Consider the following 20362-nt stretch of genomic DNA (forward strand, 5'->3'; position numbering starts at 1 on the left):
CTTGCGGTAGCGCCTGTTAATCCTGAGCCCATCGTTAATCGACCTATCTGACTCCAGCCGACTTTGACCGTTTTTTCAGTCACGGGAAGATGTGTACAAATACCTATTCGATTGTCCTTTATACTTCTACTATTAATCACTTTAAAAAATCAGGAAAAGCAAAGAGGTTCGATGAGAACTGTGAATTGACATCCAATGAAATTACTTTAGCCTCCATTCCTCAGCATTCAAGTCATGGGGGATGTGCATGGTGATTTTCTGGAAATAAAATTTTGTTTATATTATATAACTATGTACTAGAAGGTAGAAACCAATCTCTGTGTTTGGTCTAGTGGTATGATTCTCGCTTCGGGTGCGAGAGGTCCCGAGTTCGATTCTCGGAACACCCCACTTTTTTTTAATTGCCTCAAGCCAACGTAAAATACCCATTAGCTTAGCTAATCTGAATTTTCGGAGACATACTGCTCAAATGCATACATCTCGATTCTACGGTACTTGCTACGATGCTACACGTACCACATATAAAATATCAGTTCTCACTTGACCACCACGGTTAATTAGCTCTAGCACAAGCAGCAGCTAAAGAAACAACAAAATCGCTGCATAGACGAAGCTCGACGCCAGTTTCTTCAGAACCAATTCGAGTAGTCAAAATCTCTGAGCTTCCGGAAATGCTTCTCCACATCCTGTCTCGATTTCGTCCACTCTTCTCTCTGGATGATAGTGCTGGCGTCGTCTCTTTGAGACTGTGATACCAATGACCGAAATTAGCTCTACAAGCTTGTTGCTAACAAGAGAATAATAATTGTGAAGCAAGCAAACTACCTTGTCAGTTATTCTGAAAGACTCCCCTCCGTCCCGTATGAGTAGCAGGTCATTTCTCCTATCTCTCCTTTTTCCTTCAGGGACATTCACCTGTCAAAGACACATATCAATCACCTCAGACAGTACACCAAAATTAGTACTTAACAAAGAAGAAAAACACTTAAAAACAAGTGTTTGGTGTTAGAAAAGTCTACAATTCACCTGTCAAAGACGACTACATATCAGTCACCTCAGACAGTACACCAGAATTAGTACTTAACAAAGAAAAAAAATCACTTAAAAACAAGTTTTTGGTGTTAGAGAAGTATGGAATTCACCTACCCTAGTTTCTTGACATCATCAGACTGCTAACGAATTTTATTTGTTCTTTAATTTGATATTTTATGGGTTTTATGGGTTGCAGTTATTCGTTAAATGATCAATAAAAGGATTGAGAATCTCAGTGGCCAACCACAAATTTTGATTGTGAAGACACTGCAACTGTAGTAAATCCAGATAATACTAATATTTACATGAGAATCCACAAATATGGAGCCATACTAATATGATTGACATTCTGTGACAAATAACAGGTAGTATCCAGAAGAAATTGCACCATTTGACATTGATACAGCCGATTAGAATCCAGAATCATCACTAGTAAACAAACAGAGCAAATGAACAATGACTAGTGAAAACTTATCTTTCAGGCACATAGGTGAGATGGCTGAACTATTTAGATTAGATGAGAAACTAGTATAAAATTAGTTACAGTAGATTCCATATACATGATTACTTTTTGCGAAAGATATACATGATTACTTAAATACATAAGAGACACTATTATTTTCATATCATGGAAGAATTAAGATTTCAATTGTCTTACCACTACTTTTGCCCTTGTGATTGACCTTGTTTTTGAGTCAATGACATAAATCTCCTCAAAATCAAGGAAAAAATCTGTATCGCTGAACCGCCTGTTTCTGTAGTGTTTTGTTAAGAAAACCTACAGCAGAAGAAACAAAAATGAAATACATATACTTAATAAGATCATGAAGCTAGATGCATATGTACTTAATATACTATATCATGGAAAAGAATATTTAGTATTAACAATAAGCTAGCATGTCCAGTGAGCAGAACTGCTGGCCTATAAACATACTAAGGTGAAAGCAGTAAAACATATGATGCAGCTAACGACAGTTAAGTGTCCCAAATCTTGGGCTGGAAATCGAGTTAAAGCTTGGCTAGAAGAAAACCCACTGATGTAGCCGTGCAGCTTAAGCAGCTCTAACTAAGTAATTGTACTTATTTGCTGATTTCCTGTTTTAGCACCTACAATAATTTGCACTGTGAGGACAATAAACAATGCGTTTCACATCCCGTAAAGAAGCTATAAGAAGTGTAGAATCTGCCACGCGGGATGTTTTCAGGAGTTTCATTGCTAACTTCATGTGAACCGAAGCTTGGATATGCATCAACAATAACAACAAAGCCTTTAGTCCCAAACAAGTTGGGGTAGGCTACAGCTGAAGCTCATAAGAACTCGCAACCAACTCATGGTTCTGGCACATGGATAGCAAGCTTCCACGCACCCCTGTCCATGTCTAGTTCTTAAGTGATGGTATACCCAGATCGCCTCTAGCTCGCGGACCCTTTTCCCCTGCCCCCGCGTCGCTCCTCTCGGGGCGACTCGGGAGGCGACGAACCCTAGCCGCCGCGTTCCCCTCCCCTGCTCCTCCCCCCTCGCCGCTGCCAGAGGAGGTCTCCGGCGAAGCCCGCGCGCCCACCAATGACGGTGGCGGCGAGGATCTGGCCGCTCCGGCTCTGCTAGGAGGGCTTCGGCTGACGAGGCGGCGGCCTCAGATGGTGCGGCGGTGTTGGCTTGGCGGCAACCAATGCTCGATTGGTGGTGCTCTCCCTCCTCCTCGGCCGTGTGGATGGCATGGCGGCAACCAATGCTCGATTGGTGGTGCTCTCCCTCCTCCTCTTCCTCGCATCCTCCCCCCCCCCCCCCCCCCCCGGTCAGATCTGGCCCTTGGCGGCCGCTGGTCGCCAGATCCGCTGTTGACGGGGCTGCTGGAGGGGTGGTAGCGGACCGGGAGAAATCCCTGGCTGGATTCCCGGCCACGACGACGGCGACACCTCCTGGTGCCGTCTTCCTCCTTGGAGGCGCCGTCGAGGTGCGTTTACCCCCTTCCCTCCCACTCTCATGCCCGGGTGAAAACTCTAGTCTCTACAGACTGGGCGGCAGCGGCGTTTCATGCGTCGTCATCTTCCTGAAGGTGCCGCCTTGGGTGAGTTGGGGGTGTGCAGGGGCGATGGGTGTGGTTGTCAAGTGTGTGGCGGCTTTGCAGGTGGAGGTGGCGCCATGGTCTTCTTGTTGGGGCAGTGCTTTCCTACTATTTGTTTGTTCGTTGCCTGACTTGTGGCTGTTTGCTCGCCGGCTGTCAGTGCCATGGCATGGGCGGGGTGAAGATAGGGTTCTTTCCCCATTGGCAGCAACAGGGCGTGGAAGGCTTGAACTTGGTGCTGATTCCAGCGGGTGCTGCCCTGCTATCTGCATTGGCTGCCTAGGATCCTCTGCTTGCAAGTTCTTCATCAACCTAGCACAACAACAGCTTCTCTTCCTTGGGTGTGGATTATTGTGTCTCGACGAGGCTCTTCGTTTGGTGTTCTTAGCGCAGCAGGTGGGTCGTGCTGAGAATCTCCCATGGTGACCTGGAAGCTGTACCAATCCTTGCTCAGGGGAGCATTGCCACTTGCCGACGGTACGGCGCCCTTCGATCCAGGGCGAGGGGCAGGGGTCCCCTTCGGAAGTGGAGAGGGTCAGTACAAGGACGGCGTTCACCTATCGGAGTAGATGAGGGCATGTCCATCTTTGCTGGGCTGTAACTCCCCCTGAAGTTTGCTCTTTGTCAGGGCTATGGTGCTCCTCTCGCGCATTGAAGGGCTTCGACCACATCAAGCTAGTCTACACTGCTTATTTTCTGTTTGCTTGTACGCGTTGGGGCTAGTAAGTTGTTCGGGCATCACCTTGTATCTGCCGTCTTTTTTTTTCCTTTTCTTTTGCTTGTTTGCTTTGCTTCGTTGTAATTGCGGGTGGTTGTATCTCCTGGCCGATTGATGGCTTCGTTAATTCAAAGCCGGGCTCTCCTTGAGCCTTCGGTCTAAAAAAAAGTTCTTAAGTGATACTCCAGTCCTTCAGATCTCTCTTTACGGACTCCTCCCATGTCAAGTTCGGTCTACCCAGACCTCTCTTGACATTATCAGCACACTTTAGCTGTTCGCTATGCACTGGAGCTTCTGGAGACCCGCGCTGAATATGCCCAAACCATCTCAGACGATGTTGGACAAGCTTCTCTTCAATTGGATATGCATATTAAGATTAATTTTACCTCACAAGTCAAAACTACCATTGGCAAGGACATGTCTCACCAAGCAACTATGATACATTACTACTGCAAATCGAGTGACAAAAACTAAGGATGCAAGCAGCACACCCCGTTTCCCGCATACTAGCACACTCTAGTACAAATGTTGAGGCCATTAGTACACTTAAATGGCATGGTTAGCAGGACAAGCGGGCCACTGCTTGCATCCCTAGCAAAAACCCTGGACAGAACTTCAGATCCTTTATGGCTGTTAAATACTTAATTCTCAAGCCACATTCAGCCAGTTTATTTGGTTTACAACAGAAGGAACATAACGGAATGGCACAACAAACTAGCAGAGTAGGCAACGTTCTCACACATACCTTCATGATCTCCCTCTCTGTCTTGTACAGGGGATCACGCAGATGCTCAACCGGTGGCTCACTTACATGGTAGCGGCCAAAGTTTTTCTTCACGCACCTCACGTACTGAATTTCAAAGAGAAAATCAACAATTAATAACCTAATGCATTTTACATGCACCAAAAATAAGAAATAGCAAGATATGTGCACCTTCTGTGGCATCGGGGCAAGAACCCTTGGAATGGAGTAGATGTCAGTGTCAGGCGGTGTGACATACATCTGTTACACACAATGACATATTGAGCAGAATAAGCACCACACAGTTGGCTTGAAGAATACTACTCCCTCCGATCCATATTAATTGTCGCTGATTTAGGACACAATTAATATGGATCGGAGGGAGGAGTACTTGTTAAGTGTCCTAATATTGCCGTCGATTGACATGTTAGTCTGTTAGATGAAATGTCACATAGGCCAAACGCAGTTTTGCAGGCATGAATGGTGAAATAGCCTATTTCAAATAGAGCAGGAAAGTACTGGAAAATGTACCAGTGGATAAGGGGAATTATTAGGATACCTCTCGGAAGTCGTAGACGTCTTGGTCAGGATCGGGCACCTTGCGGATGAAGAAGTCGCAGTGGAGCAGGCGAATCTTGTGGAACTCATCTTCGTCGACGGTGTAGTCGACGACGGTGTCGGAGGCGGACGCCCCAGTGGACACGAAGCTCTCGGCCGCGACCATGGCGATGTCCCCCTCCCCTTCCTCGCCTCCGCTGCCAACCCCGGAGAGCTGCGGCCGAGGCTTGACGGGGGCGAGGAGGCGGTCGTAGTCGACGTCGTAGTCCTGCTCGTTGTCGAGGTCGTCGTCGTCCCCCACACCGTCGTCTCCGTCGAGGTCGAAGTCGCCCGCATCGCCGAAGTCGTCGTCCATGTCGCCGTCACCGTACGCCGCCGAGATGTCACGCTGCCGCCGGCCCTGCCTGCGGGGGAGGAGGAGGGGCGCTGGGGTGGTGAGGAGGGAGAGGGAGAGGGAGTGCGCAGGAGAGAGCTTGGAGGTGGAGGTGGGGTTTAGGGTTTTGGAGAGCAGAGAGGGGAATGGATAGGGAGAGGCGGTCGCGAGCGGAGTGGTCGCCATTAGCGCGAGAAGGTTTTGCACTCTCGCCACTGTCCACCGTATGCGACTTAAAATGGGAAAATAAACATTTTGTCCTCCAGCGTTTCATTTTTCATGGTAATACGTTTTCATACTACAAGTCACGTAAACCCACAAAACTAAAAAGACAACATAAAGCTAGTATTTGCACAAAAATTTGTCCTCCAACTTGCGTGCTAATTATAACTGTCGTTTATCATAACCGTCCCTAAGTTGAGAAATGCTCCACTAAATATGAAAATACATCACATCTACGTTATGTGTACTCTGGAACAATGCAGCTCTTCCACATACCCCTCCCCTCCCCTCCTCCTCGCACGTTCGATGCACAATTTGTGGAAAGCCCCGTCTATTTCCATAATCCCGTCGCATCCCAGGGCAGTCAACGGTTGTACCTTTGCAATATGGCCCCTACTGACATACCAAATCCATTCGAGCCTTGTGCCACCCGAAACGCCTCTTCCCTCTCCCTTGAGGACGACGACGTTCCGCGGCAGTGCGACGTGATCATCATTGTGGCGTCGACCGAAGAGGCTCGTGAGCAATTAACTGTGTTCAGACAATTTTCTATACTAAAATTCAAGTTTAATTCGAGCTCGTTTGCCTACTCGGAATTGTAGGGTTCCAGTCGGCTGTGCTGAGGCTTTGTTGTTTCCTCGCTTGACAGATGAAGGCACTGGCTTCTACATTCTAGAGTTAGTGCATTACGGTTTTTTTCGTATAATGGAGCGAATAGGTCTTATCTCTTATGTGAATGGAAAGGTCTTTTATGATTTCGGTGATGCTAGAAAAAAAATTGCATGTTGATACTGTATGATTTAGTAGAGGATTTGGAGTACGAGAAGGCAAGAAGAATAAATATATGTTTGTTGCTCCCTGGAATGCAAATCAATGAGCATTGACTTAAATTGATTGCACAAAACAATGACAACAACTGCATCATGGGACTGGTTAGAGAGGGACACATATTATCTAAAGTTCTGACTTGATCATTTAGACAACATGTGCGTGTGTAAGGGCAGTTATCGAACAGAGGAGGTGAATTGGAGATTTTGAAAATTATTTCAAATAAAATGGACTAACCGAAGTTTAACAGAGACAAAATGGACGGACAAATGCTACAGTGAAGACTAACTACACAGACAACAAAGTACTTAGCAGACATACACACTAACATGTCGAAGACAAAATCTAAAGCATGAAAGCATAGAGCATAGCGAAGACTAAAGTAGGCATAGCTCATGTCGCGGAATAGGAAGGGATACATCAAAGTCTTTGCAATAGAGAACATAAAGGGAGCAAGATCTTCGGAATACAAAGTACAAAAGTAAATTGAGTGCGAGGAAATAGAACCTGAAGGCTTGGTGAAGAGAAATTTGTTCGCCCTGTTCAAGTTGCTGAAACAACTCTATGTCTGGTTGGAGGGTAACTAAGCCTCCTTTTGATGTTTATAGTGGGTGAAGACTGGTACAAACATACGTGCTACAATCATAGTCTCTGTATTGCACATGTCACTATCGTTCCTCCCCATATTTAGGTTACGACAGGGATAATTAAGAGACACCTCGTGGACAGCAAATGCTCTCCATTGCTTCCCTATCAATTGCAAAGAGAATGAAGTGAGTATATTAAAGTAACCTCTTTACCTCTACAACGACAGTAATATGCTTCATAGCTATTGAAGGAAAAAATGTTGAGTGGACATCCTTACACATTATTAATTTAAAAATGCAAATGAGGGTGTCATATCCTATCGGCGTTCAACACCTAAACATACTATGGTTCCTTCATATCCCCGAGAACTAGGGAATCACCCAGGCATAGAAACAATAAGCATCTTATGGATAATTGTGATAATCATGAACGATAGATCAAAGTAATACATGCAAGAATACACTAGGGTTCGGTATTACAAAGAGATGGAAGTGGGAATGGTGATGAAGATGGTAGATGTCGGAGTCTCCATGAATGAGGTGATGGCGTGCCAGAGCCCTTCCCGTCGATTCCACATCCGAATCCCTTCTGTAGGCTAGGGTTCTTCGTTTTGGTGGAGTTTTCTGTTCTCTCTGTATGTCATACTCCCGTCTGAAGGCATGAGGATAATACAGTCGACCAGGGGAGGCGGAGGCAGTTGGTACGAGCGTTCATGCTAGTACGAGAGGTCGTCTTCTTATCTGGATTCCCCTATGAGGCTGGTTTTCTCCCTGTTTTATCAAGGCTTCATATGTTAGGTTTCTATCATGCAAATTAACATGATTTTTACTCCATATTCTTGGGCTTTCCTTCTAATGCCTCAAAACTCCTTGTGGTTGGGATCCTGGTGAAAATGGACAAAAAGGTGTGCACGAGCGCAATAAATCTGGAAAACTCTAAAACTACGAAGCAAAACAAAAGGTAAAAGGTGGTAAGAAAGTGGAATCATCAACGTCGTGGTGAAGCAACACAACCCCGACACCAAAAACGATAAGGTTCATACCATTAGAGCTAATGCCACCCCGAGGCCCAAACCCATCATTGTTATGCTTTGCACCTATATAACACCCCCCCCCCAACTACGACTTCGGCGAAAAATGCAGCATGGCCTAACCCATCGTCGTTGTCGCAAAACTCGCCGCCATAGTCACCCCCATAGACCATGCCACTCTCAACGGGCCTCCTCCCGCCCTTTCTCCGGTGAAACTAAAGAGGACCACATTGAGAGAGAGTTCTGGGAGATAGCCTGGGAGTACTCCGAGTGGGTCGAGCAGGACGAGCGCCATAAGGCCAAAACAGCCGCCGACCGCTCCCGGTTTCCCATCGCTCTCGCCTACTTTGAGCAAGTGACGATGGTGTCATGGGAAGAAATGGACTCCACGCTCATGCTGATCCTCAAAGTGTGGCCTTATCCCGCCTTAACAAAAAAGACATGTGAGCAACGTGACCACGCAGGCAAGCAAAATGATTAAACCCACCACACAACACGTGGCCACAAGGCTAGTAGCAGAGATAGAGCATCCAAAAAAGCAGCGACATATGATGGCAAAGTACACATGAGACAAACAAACAGTCAAACACTGTATCGACCAAGCACACAACACACCCACTTCCCGTGCAATGCAACCGCAACGATCCAACACAACACTGACAATCGAATCGCACACAAAGCATGTCACAACGAACTCTGACTTAGACAACTCGGCCCACACAAGCTGAACGCACACACCACCCGCACAACCCAACCGCGACGATGTGATGCCACACGACGGCGAGCAACACAGGGAACACAACAAACAAGCGTTGTTGAACGAAGCACTTAGACTCGCACAAGCCGAATAACCTCCCCAAAGATATCAAGGAACCCCCCCCCTTCCCCGCACACACACAACGCGTCGGGTTCGACAAACGCCTAGAATCCGGCAAGCGCCGAGAAATGGCCAACCCTGGGGCTCCGATTAGCGCAAACCGAGAACCCTCCCTGGCTATCCCCACGCGGGGTAGTAGCAACGGCTCTGGTCCGTGGAATACCGAGAACCACTGACCGAGCCGGGTACAACCCGTGTACCGGACCGGGGAAAACGACCCAACACACGCTTAGCAACCCCCTCCAAGCCTAGTGGTGGGAAACGGTTGATGCCCACGCATGACAGAACGATACCCGCTCTTACCCAACACAGGAAATGACCACGCAGAGGAAAGACATAATATAACACAAAAATGTGGCCTCGGGCACGCCTGCGGCCCACCTGTCATGGACCCCGAGGACGCCGGTTGGATGAGAAGCGCCCATGAAGATCAGACGGCAGGGGGCGCCAAGGAGCCGGTTGGGTGAGAAGCGCCCATGAAGATCGGGGGCGCCAAGGAGCCAGCGGCGCAAGACACGCGTGGATCAAACGGCGCAAAGGACATTCACGAGCGAGGATGCCCTCCGGAGGCGAGTAGTACAACATCCTTTATAGGAGTATAATGATCCGCCCGCTATCAAGGCACTGCAATTTGAATGATTCAAATTTTATTAGATGTTTTAACTAACCGGATTTTCTCAAATACTTTTACCATTATTTTTTACAAGATTAACGGGTGCGCTTCATGTTCTAGTGCCTAGTATGACTGAGCGAAGCGTACAATCATCCATTAAGTACAGTGGAAAGTGCTACCTGACGCCAAATTGACAGGAAACAAACTTCTGCAAACATAATGGATGCTGACTGGCATCCAACTGAAGCAATACGCATCGTATGACCAAGTTAGTGGAATATTGTAGATACTGAAGTCTCTGTGGCTCCTCAAGGAGGTATCACTCATTAGTTACTACTAGTGTTTCTTCATTCACATCAAAAGCTTTCCTTGCTTGCTTGAGCTCTTCATTCATGGAGAGTAGCTCAGTAGAGCGGTGCAATTTCCGCATATCCTACATAAAAAAGTGAAGTGTGAGTGCTTAGTTTTGGCGAACTCTGGTGGCACAAGTGAAGAGGAAAACACATATTCTCTTGTGAAATTCAGAAACATACCTTTCTGATAAGGTAAAGAAAATCCTCTGTCAAGAGCTTTCCCCTCTTTGAAGCCACATTCTCAGCCTTGTGGACCTGGGAAAAGGCTGGATTCACTCAGCTATGGAACCATAAAACTATTCTTAAAAAAAACTATGGAATTATAAACAAACTTGCATAACTTGCTAAATATGGCATGACTCTGGATTTCTTGGTTCAACATGAATGGATTGTGTTGAAAGTTGTGGCAGGTAGATGGTGCTCATTTGTCTATACTACATTTATTCGAAATCACATTGACTCACTATCGTACAGTGCAAGATGCTGATATATATTCAGATTATTAATCAAGAAAATCAGTGACCTAATTGTATCTGTTTGTATACGAAACTAGCCAAAACTTCCTCAGTTTACTTAATGGACTCTAGTGAAAAGAAGAACAATGGTTCAACAGATCAAGCAACCCTCAACAAGACCTTTCTATGTGCGAATAGTTTGTACTCCCTCTGTAAAGAAATATAAGAGCGTTTAGATCACTAGAGAGTAGAGAGGAAGTATAATCTTAGCAGGCCAAACATAGGCAATTCGCATCTGAGCCCGGGCTCATCTGCACCTAATGAACAGTAATTCAAAAAGAAAAAAATAATTTTTTATTTTATTTTTTTACATCAAAGATGCTGAGGTGCGCAAGGAGTGTACAAATTTCCATGGTGTTTGGACATTCCAGGACCTCTAGGCAAAAAAGAAAAAATCGGATCCAAACAGTGTTCTTTTTCAAAGTTTCTTTCACAGATTTTTTTGCCACTAACTCCTTGAATGTCCAAACATCACGAATTTTTGCAAACACATCGCGCAATGGAGCATCTTGGATGCTAAAAAACTTCAGATATTTTTTGCTATTTTATTTGAATTTACTGTCCACACCCAGGTGCAGATGCACTTGCCAAACATAAATTACATAGTTGTACAAATGCCAGAAAAACTTACGAGGTCAGTAATATATTCTACAACGATGTCCTCCACAAGTGCAACTGTTTCAGGAAGTGGCTGCAAAACCAGTGAAAAGATGAAGTCACTTGCATCTTAAGTGCAGAACACCTAAGCTTTAGAACGAGAACGTGTTCATTTTACTGTCTTATTCCTTTTTGAGATCCTTGGTAGGAGCATTTCCTATTTATTTATTGTGCAAAGAGTGAAAACAAATTATTACAAGGCATGTAAGGCTGCCCACACAGCAGCGCCGAAAAGAAATGAGAGGCAATAGATGCTAGCTGGCAAAAATCTATGGGTTTCTCTAGGACCTGCCCAACAGAAAGGCATCCGGTTAGGCCAAATGGCCAGTAGCTACTCATGACCAAAATATTAGCAGTTCCTTCCACAGATTTAACATAACATAGATGAACAACATGCATAATTTATGAGGTCCTTGTCAATTTGCATGAGACCACTATCCCCATATGAACTGACACTTGATAGGGATTGGTTGTTGTCTGCTTGCAAAGGCGTAAGCTAAACAACAACCAAAAATCGTTGATAAACACGGTCTAAGAAAATGTGTACCGCTTCCAGTTATGTCCCTTTTACTTTATCTAAAGATATTTCAACCATTAAATATTAACATGGTAAACCCACGCCGTGTTTGCTACAATCTTCTTGCAAAATGTCAGTTATCACCCATTGCATCCTGAATTTCTAAGTAGACAACACTGATTGCATTCTGTTCTACAGATTTCTTATCTGAAAAATAAAGAGAGAATTGGTCATGGGTCAACTTACATTTGGATCGTCCCCAAACCCATACATCATGTGCTGCACTGCAAGAATACAAATAGAAGTAAACCATAAGTATGGAACTTAAGGAGAAAAATAAACAGAAAAGAACTCACAATTCAGAAAACAGAAGAAGGCCTTACGGTCTTTCTGGAAGACGCTACGCTTGCGCTTAAGGCTCGATGCAGCTGCATCACCAACGCCGACGGGGTGTGGTTGGTGAGAAGTGGACGCTTGGCCCGGTGCCACAGCATGCGCTGAGGGCTTGGACTTGCCCACCACAGGCATGGACGGGGAGGAGTGATGACAGTGGCCGGAGGACCTGGACTTGGCAGCCGCAGGCGTGGCTGGGGATGGCTGATGGCCATGGCCCGAGGCCACTACCGCACCCTGCGCAGAGGACTTGAACTTGCCCGCCGCTGCTGCGGCTGGAGCAGGATGATTGCCGCCAGGGTTCTGCATCCTACCGTCAGGGGGGCGGGACAGAGTGACGAAGCAGGGACAGAGGTTATTTCGGCTGGCTCTTGCTTTGGAGGATCACAGCGAACAAGACAGGAGGTTTGCGAGTCAGCGATTTTTATGGTGGCCTCAGCCTGCGCGGTTGTATGGTGCAACCTGAAATCAGTTTGCCAACGATAGCAGCAGATAGGCAGAATTTTGGTGGCAGAATCACAATGTTTTTTATCTTGCCCATATAGACCAAATTTTATCTATGTAAGTTTGCAATTTGCAAGAATTTATAAGCAAGCACCTAACACTCGGATGAACCACGCAATTAGAGGTGTGACACTAATCCAGCGCACCATCCAACATGTCAGCTCTATTTTATCTTGCCATATAGATAAGCTAGAGCATCATATGATGGGAGAAGTATCGAATAAGAACTAACAACTGGAGATCAGCAATCTGCAGTGAAATTCACGACAAAATTTGCTTGAGAGAAAAATAAGCACAACAAAAACAATGAGCTCATATCACTACACGTTGCCGCAGGAACCACATTAAAATATGCATAAAAAGGTGCTTAAAACAACTAAAACTAATGGAAAAAAAATGCAAGAGTGTTCTGGGTTTACATTTAAAAAAAAACCTACAAAGTATCTGACAAAACGATTTTAACATTAATTGAACTTAACACAATGGCAAGCATGAACTACATATTTTGCTCCAAGTTTCCACAACATATAACATCCATGACCATGGTAAAATTAACGCAATAAAATTAACTTGTGACTCACATGCATTCATGACTTGATTCCCCCCCAAAAGACATGCGTGACTTGAATAGGTGGTATGTTTTCATGGATAGATTAATGCAAAGAAGTAACATATGAGTACATGTCACACAATTTCGATCGGATGGCTATCAAATATTGAGGTGAATGTGCAGAGAAACATACTAGTGGAGACTAGCTATTTAGAAATAGAAGATTAACTATACTACAAATTAACACCCTGCAACGGTCATTCAACTGTTAGGTTGCATCAAAATAATGTATGGAGCGTAGCAAAACCAACAGTTCTAGCATGACCACCCTGTCGAATTCCCTTTATCAGCTGCACGGGAAGTTGGGTATATCCAAACAAAATCATGGAGCCATCGCTCGTATTTTAGAACACACACCAGCCAGCACGCGCATCATCCCACATATACACCCCAGTGGCAGCGCGCATCAAGAGAGCAGAACGAGGGAGGGGAGGAACTGAGATACCCCAATGAGGGAGAGGAGGCAAAGCAGGACGGGGGCGTCGCCTTCGGTAGCGGGACAGAAGCAGCTCGGGGTGGACAAGGCGATGTCTATGCGGGAAGAAGACGGGGCTGGCGGCGTTGTTCGTGACTTGTGCTTCGCCGGCCTCGGTGAGATCGGGGCGTCGGTGTCGGCGTTCGGGACGGAGGCGGGAGGAAGACAGGTCGGGACAGGGGGGGGGGGGGGGGGGGGGGGGTGTATGGGTTGGAGAGAAAGGGCTCCGGCGGCCGGAGATGGGGGCGGGTGGCGGCGGCGATGGGGGGAGGAACCGCGTCGGGCTCGGGCTGCTGCACAGAGAAGTCCACGTAAGAGCATCGCTATAAATAGAGGGAACAGGGAACGGGTCTTCGGAATTAAGAGCATCTCCTCCCTTAAAATCTTTTTCTAAATGGTTGTATGGTGTGTTCATATTATTTGGGCAATGCTAATTGTCTGACGTTAGATTTTTGAAAATACTAACGCTCACAAGTGAGGGCCGTTTGCACGTCGCCCACACGCCTTCATCACCACTCATTTTGCCACGTATGAACAGATGACATCAGCAGAAAATTTTTTGGTTTTCGGATTAAAAATGTTTTATCTTCTAATTAAAAAATTGAATTAAAAATTTGTTTTCACCATTAAATCCGTCTCGACGAGATCTTCAAAACTAGACCCCATGTTGATATGTTTCGACGAATTTTTTTTCCCAAAAGTTGTCATGATGTTTACACTGTACTTGCCATAGTGCTTAAACTAAAGTTACCATGTGGCAATTTTAGTTCGTAGAGCATGGCAATTTTAGTTTTGTGATGATGGCAATTCCAGTACTTTGACCATTAAAATATTTTTTGTGTGAACCATGGCAATTTTTAGTGCATGTATCATGGCAATTTTAGTTTATGGTGCATGGCAAGTCTAGTTTCTTAATTCTCCGTTTCATAATATGTCAAAATTTACTTTTAAATGTAGAAGAAAATAGCTGAAACATACCATGGCAACTTCAGTGTAAACATCATGGCAATTCATGTACAATAGACATGACAACTTTTAACCCCCAAAAAAATTCGTCGACATATATTGATATGGGATCTAGTTTCGAAGATCTCGTCGCGAGGGATTTAATGGTAAAAACGGATCTTCAATCGGATTTTTCATTTAAGAGATAAAACATTTTAAAAACTGAAAATCCAAAAAGATTACCACATGCATGCATGCGGTGACGTGGCGCAGTCTGTGTGTTATAGGGCATGTGGGCGGGTTTGGCTCCCACCACATGTGTGGGCGTTAGCATTGTCCTAGATTTTTAACCATGACAAATCAAACATTTGTGAAGGATTGCAAGTAAGAATTTCAAACAAAAACGTTTGTCAAGGGTTGCAGGTGCGAACCTTCGACAAGTCCTCATGCAGACTCTAAAAATGGTTTTTTGCCGGTGGCACAGCCGCGGGAGTGGACAACGGATGAATGATTGTCGGCGGTGGCGGGTGGGCGGGCGATGGGATGGTCGGCAATGGCGACGCGGTGGTCGAAGCAGCAGGCAGGCGAATGGTGGTTGTCGATGCTGGGCAGACGGGTCGCGACAACGATGGTTTGGCGGTGGCGGCGCAGGAGTGTGGTGGCAGCGCCGCGTACTCCGACGACGGCCCTCTGACATGGCATTTTTAGGAAAAGGTTTAGAGGGAGAGCTATCTCCCCCTAGATGGAGGGGAGGTTGGGTTGTCGTCCAAAGAAGTCTGTGTAAGAGCATCACTATAAACAGAAGGGAATTGTGAACCAATCTGTGGTTGAATGGTTAATTAGGTGGACAGCGGTATTCCCAGCCCATCAGGGTTCAAGTCCTAGTGCTCGCATTTATTCTGGATTTATTTCAGGATTTCCGACGATGAGCGTTCAGTGGGAGGAGACGTACCCTTCGACTGCACGGCTCCTACGGTGACTTCGTAAAATCTCAAGATGATATGCCGGCTCAGTCTTTCGGAGGTGCTCATAGGGTAGGGTGTGCGTGTGTGCGTTCATAGGGGTGAGTGTATGCGTGTATATATGAGCGCAGGTTTGCAGGTGAGTATCTCCAACGAGTACGCTTGTAAACTTTTCTAGAAGTAGTCTTTGGCAGTAGCATGACGACAACGGCGGGCAGTGGGATGCGACGAACAATAGAAAGCATTGGTCGGCGGCGGTGGGCGGACGACAGCGGAGAGGTGATGATCGGCGGTGGTCGACTATGACCGATGGGCAGGCGACAACGACAATGGTTGGTAGTGGCAGTGAGGTGGTCGATGGCAGGGGCGTGGTGGTTGGCGGCGGTGGTAGCACGAAGGGTATGGTGGCGCAACGCACTCCGACAGCAGCGACGTGGCACTTTTTAGGGAAATATTTAGAGGAAGAGCTACTACCGGTGCCATACCAAATGTCACGCAAAACTCTCACCTAGCAGTTGGCTTCAACGAGGCCGCCAAGCCCATCCAGCCAGGCGTTCAGGGCGTCCTTCGCACTTGCGACCGCAGCGACCAACGATGTAGGAGCCAAGGGGGTTGCAGAGACTGTGGACAGGCTCTCGACGGCCTTCTTCGTTGGCCCTCCGCGAGGGAGCCGACCTCTCAGGTGACAACATCACTAGAGGCCCGCGCAATGATACGTCCATTTTGTATCATTCTTTTATGTTGATATTTATTGTATTATGGTATGTTATTTCATATTATGGTACAATACTTATGCCTTTTCTCTCTTATTTTACAAGATTTACATGAAGAGGAAGAATGCCGGCAGCTGGAATTCTGGACCTGAAAGGAGCAAATCTGAGATACCTATTCCGCACAACTCCAAATGTCCTAAAACTTTACGGAGAATTGTTTTGGAACATATAAAAAATATTGGGCAAAGAAACTACAGAAGGGGACCCACCAGGTGGCCACAAGCCTGGGAGGCGCGCCCTACCCCCAGGGCGTGCCCCCAGGGCTTGTGGGCCCCCTCGCCATCGTCAGGTGCCCATCTTCTGCTATATGAAAGGTTTTGACCTAGAAAAAAATCAGAAGGAAACTTTCGGGACGAAGCACCGCCGTCTCGAGGCGGAACCTGGGTAGAAGCAATCTAGGGCTCCGGGGGAGCTATTCTGCCGGGAGGGGGAAATCGAAGCCGTCGTCATCACCAACGATCCTCTCATCGAGGGAGGGTCAATCTTCATAACATCTTCACCAGCACCATCTCTTCTCAAACCCTAATTCATCTCTTGTATTCAATCTTTGTCCCAAAACCTCAGATTGATACCTGTGGATTGCTAGTAGTGTTGATTACTCCTTGTAGTTGATGCTAGTTGGTTTATTTGGTGAAAGATCATATGTTCAGATCCTTAATGATATTCAATACCCCTCTGATCCTGAACATGAACATGCTTTGTGAGTAGTTACATTTGTTCCTGAGGACATGGGAGAAGTCTTGTTATAAGTAATCATGTGAATTTGGTATTCGTTCGATATTTCGATGAGATGTATGTTGTCTTTCCTCTAGTGGTGTTATGTGAACATCAACTACATGACACTTCACCATGATTTGGGCCTAGGGGAAGGCATTGAGAAGTAATAAGTAGATGATGGGTTGCTAGAGTGACAAAAGCTTAAACCCTAGTTTATGCGTTGCTTTGTAAGGGGTTGATTTGGATCCACATGTTTCATGCTATGGTTAGATTTATCTTAATTCCTATTTTGTAGTTGCGGATGCTGTTGGGGAACATAGTAATTTCAAAAAAAAATCCTACGCACACGCAGGATCATGGTGATGCATAGCAACGAGAGGGGAGAGTGTTGTCCACGTACCCTCGTAGACCGAAAGCGGAAGCGTTAGCACAACGCGGTTGATGTAGTCGTACGTCTTCACGATCCGACCGATCCAAGTACCGAACGTACGGCACCTCCGAGTTCAGCACACGTTCAGCTCGATGACGTCCCGCGAACTCCGATCCAGCAGAGCTTCACGGGAGAGTTCCGTCAGCACGACAGCGTGATGACGATGATGATGTTACTACCGACGCAGGGCTTCGCCTAAGCACCGCTACGATTTGACCGAGGTGGAATATGATGGAGGGGGGCACCGCACACGGCTAAGAGATCAAGAGATCAATTGTTGTGTCTAGAGGTGCCCCTGTTGGGGAACGTAGTAATTTCAAAAAAATTCCTACGCACACGCAAGATCATGGTGATGCATAGCAACGAGAGGGGAGAGTGTTGTCCACGTACCCTCGTAGACCGACAGCGGAAGCGTTATCACAATGCGGTTGATGTAGTCGTACGTCTTCACGATCCGATCGATCAAGTACCGAACGTACGACACCTCCGAGTTCTACACACGTTCAGCTCGATGACGTCCCTCGAACTCCGATCCAGCCGAGTGTTGAGGGAGAGTTTCATCAGCACGACGGCGTGGTGACGATGATGATGTTCCACCGACGCAGGGCTTCGCCTAAGCTCCGCAACGGTATTATCGAGGTGTAATATGGTGGAGGGGGGCACCGCACACGGCTAAGAGATCTCTAGGATCAATTGTTGTGTCTCTGGGGTGCCCCCCTGCCCCCGTATATAAAGGAGCAAGGGGGAGGCAGCCGGCCAAGGGGAGAGGCGCGCCATAGGGGGGAGTCCTACTCCCACCGGGAGTAGGACTCCTCCTTTCCTTGTGGGAGTAGGAGAAGGGAAGGGGGAAGGAGAAAGAAGGAAGGGTGCGCCCCCTTTCCCTAGTCCAATTCGGACCAGACCATGGGGAGGGGTGCGGCCACCTTTTGAGGCCTTTCTCTCCTTTCCCGTATGGCCCATTAAGGCCCAATACGAATTCCCGTAACTCTCCGGTACTCCGAAAAATACCCGAATCACTCGGAACCTTTCCGAAGTCCGAATATAGTCGTCCAATATATCGATTTTTACGTCTCGACCATTTCGAGACTCCTCGTCATATCCCCGATCTCATCCGGAACTCCGAACTCCTTCGGTACATCAAAACTCAATAAAACTGTCATCGTAACGTTAAGCGTGCGGACCCTACGGGTTCGAGAACTATGTAGACATGACCGAGACACGTCTCCGGTCAATAACCAATAGCGGGACCTGGATGCCCATATTGGCTCCCACATATTCTACGAAGATCTTTATCGGTCAGACCGCATAACAACATACGTTGTTCCCTTTGTCACCGGTATGTTACTTGCCCGAGATTTGATCGTCGGTATCTCGATACCTAGTTCAATCTCGTTACCGGCAAGTCTCTTTACTCGTTCCGTAACACATCATCCCGCAACTAACTCATTAGTCACAATGCTTGCAAGGCTTATAGTGATGTGCATTACCGAGTGGGCCCAGAGATACCTTTCCGACAATTGGAGTGACAAATCCTAATCTCGAAATACGCCAACCCAACAAGTACCTTTGGAGACACCTGTAGAGCACCTTTATAATCACCCATTTACGTTGTGACGTTTGGTAGCACACAAAGTGTTCCTCCGATAAACGGGAGTTGCATAATCTCATAGTCATAGGAACATGTATAAGTCATGAAGAAAGCAATAGCAACATACTAAATGATCGAGTGCTAAGCTAACGGAATGGGTTAAGTCAATCACGTCATTCTCCTGATGAGGTGATCTCGTTAATCAAATGACAACTTATGTCTATGGCTAGGAAACATAACCATCTTTGATTAACGAGCTAGTCAAGTAGAGGCATAGTAGTGACACTCTGTTTGTCTATATATTCACACATGTATTATGTTTCCGGTTAATACAATTCTAGCATGAATAACAAAAATTTATCATGATACAAGGAAATAAATAATACTTTATTATTGCCTCTAGGGCATATTTCCTTCAGTCTCCCACTTGCACTAGAGTCAATAATCTAGATTACATAGTAATGATTCTTACACCCATGGAGCCTTGGTGCTGATCATGTTTTGCTCGTGGAAGAGGCTTAGTCAACGGGTCTGCAACATTCAGATCCATATGTATCTTGCAAATTTCTATGTCTCCCACCTGGACTAAATCCCGGATGGAATTGAAGCGTCTTTTGATGTGCTTGGTTCTCTTGTGAAATCTGGATTCCTTTGCCAAGGCAATTGCACCAGTATTGTCACAAAAGATTTTCATAGGACCCGATGCACTAGGTATGACACCTAGATCGGATATGAACTCCTTCATCCAGACTCCTTCATTTGCTGCTTCCGAAGCAGCTATGTACTCCGTTTCACATGTAGATCCCGCCACGACGCTTTGTTTAGAACTGCACCAACTGACAACTCCACTGTTCAATGTAAATACGTATCCGGTTTGCGATTTAGAATCGTCCGGATCAGTGTCAAAGCTTGCATCAACGTAACCATTTACGATGAGCTCTTTGTCACCTCCATATACGAGAAACATATCGTTAGTCCTTTTCAGGTATTTCAGGATGTTCTTGACCGCTGTCCAGTGATCCACTCCTGGATTACTTTGGTACCTTCCTGCTAGACTTATAGCAAGGCATACATCAGGTCTGGTACACAGCATTGCATACATGATAGAGCCTATGGCTGAAGCATAGGGAACATCTTTCATCTTCTCTCTATCTTCTGCAGTGGTCGGGCATTGAGTCTGACTCAACTTCACACCTTGTAACACAGGCAAGAACCCTTTCTTTGCTTGATCCATTTTGAACTTCTTCAAAACTTTGTCAAGGTATGTGCTTTGTGA

At 46.2% G+C, this 20362-nt stretch overlaps 2 protein-coding genes across 3 annotated transcripts; both read right to left on the reverse strand.

The window, feature by feature from the left end:
* Nucleotides 1–304: 304 nt before the first annotated feature.
* Nucleotides 305–5721, reverse strand: LOC109760897 (PLASTID TRANSCRIPTIONALLY ACTIVE protein 6, chloroplastic). The gene is made up of 6 exons (XM_020319697.4): nt 5118–5721; nt 4751–4819; nt 4562–4666; nt 1691–1810; nt 826–915; nt 305–746 (listed from the first exon to the last, which is right to left on the reverse strand). The coding sequence occupies exons 1-6, from the start codon at nt 5673–5675 to the stop codon at nt 630–632; spliced, it is 1059 nt and encodes a 352-aa protein (XP_020175286.1). The 5' UTR covers nt 5676–5721; the 3' UTR covers nt 305–629.
* Nucleotides 5722–9664: 3943 nt separating this feature from the next.
* LOC109760902 (transcription initiation factor TFIID subunit 13) lies at nt 9665–13999 on the reverse strand. Of its 2 annotated transcripts, XM_020319706.4 has the most exons (6): nt 13642–13797; nt 12073–12522; nt 11936–11973; nt 11147–11206; nt 10181–10255; nt 9665–10080 (listed from the first exon to the last, which is right to left on the reverse strand). In XM_020319706.4, the coding sequence occupies exons 2-6, from the start codon at nt 12389–12391 to the stop codon at nt 9967–9969; spliced, it is 606 nt and encodes a 201-aa protein (XP_020175295.1). In that variant the 5' UTR covers nt 12392–12522; nt 13642–13797; the 3' UTR covers nt 9665–9966. The 2 variants fall into 2 exon arrangements, with proteins under 2 accessions (XP_020175295.1, XP_073356289.1); XM_073500188.1 differs by having other exon boundaries at nt 12073–13999.
* Between the last annotated feature and the right edge of the window lie 6363 nt (nt 14000–20362).

Source organism: Aegilops tauschii, chromosome 5 (genome assembly GCF_002575655.3).
Source record: "Aegilops tauschii subsp. strangulata cultivar AL8/78 chromosome 5, Aet v6.0, whole genome shotgun sequence".
NCBI lineage: Eukaryota > Viridiplantae > Streptophyta > Magnoliopsida > Poales > Poaceae > Aegilops > Aegilops tauschii.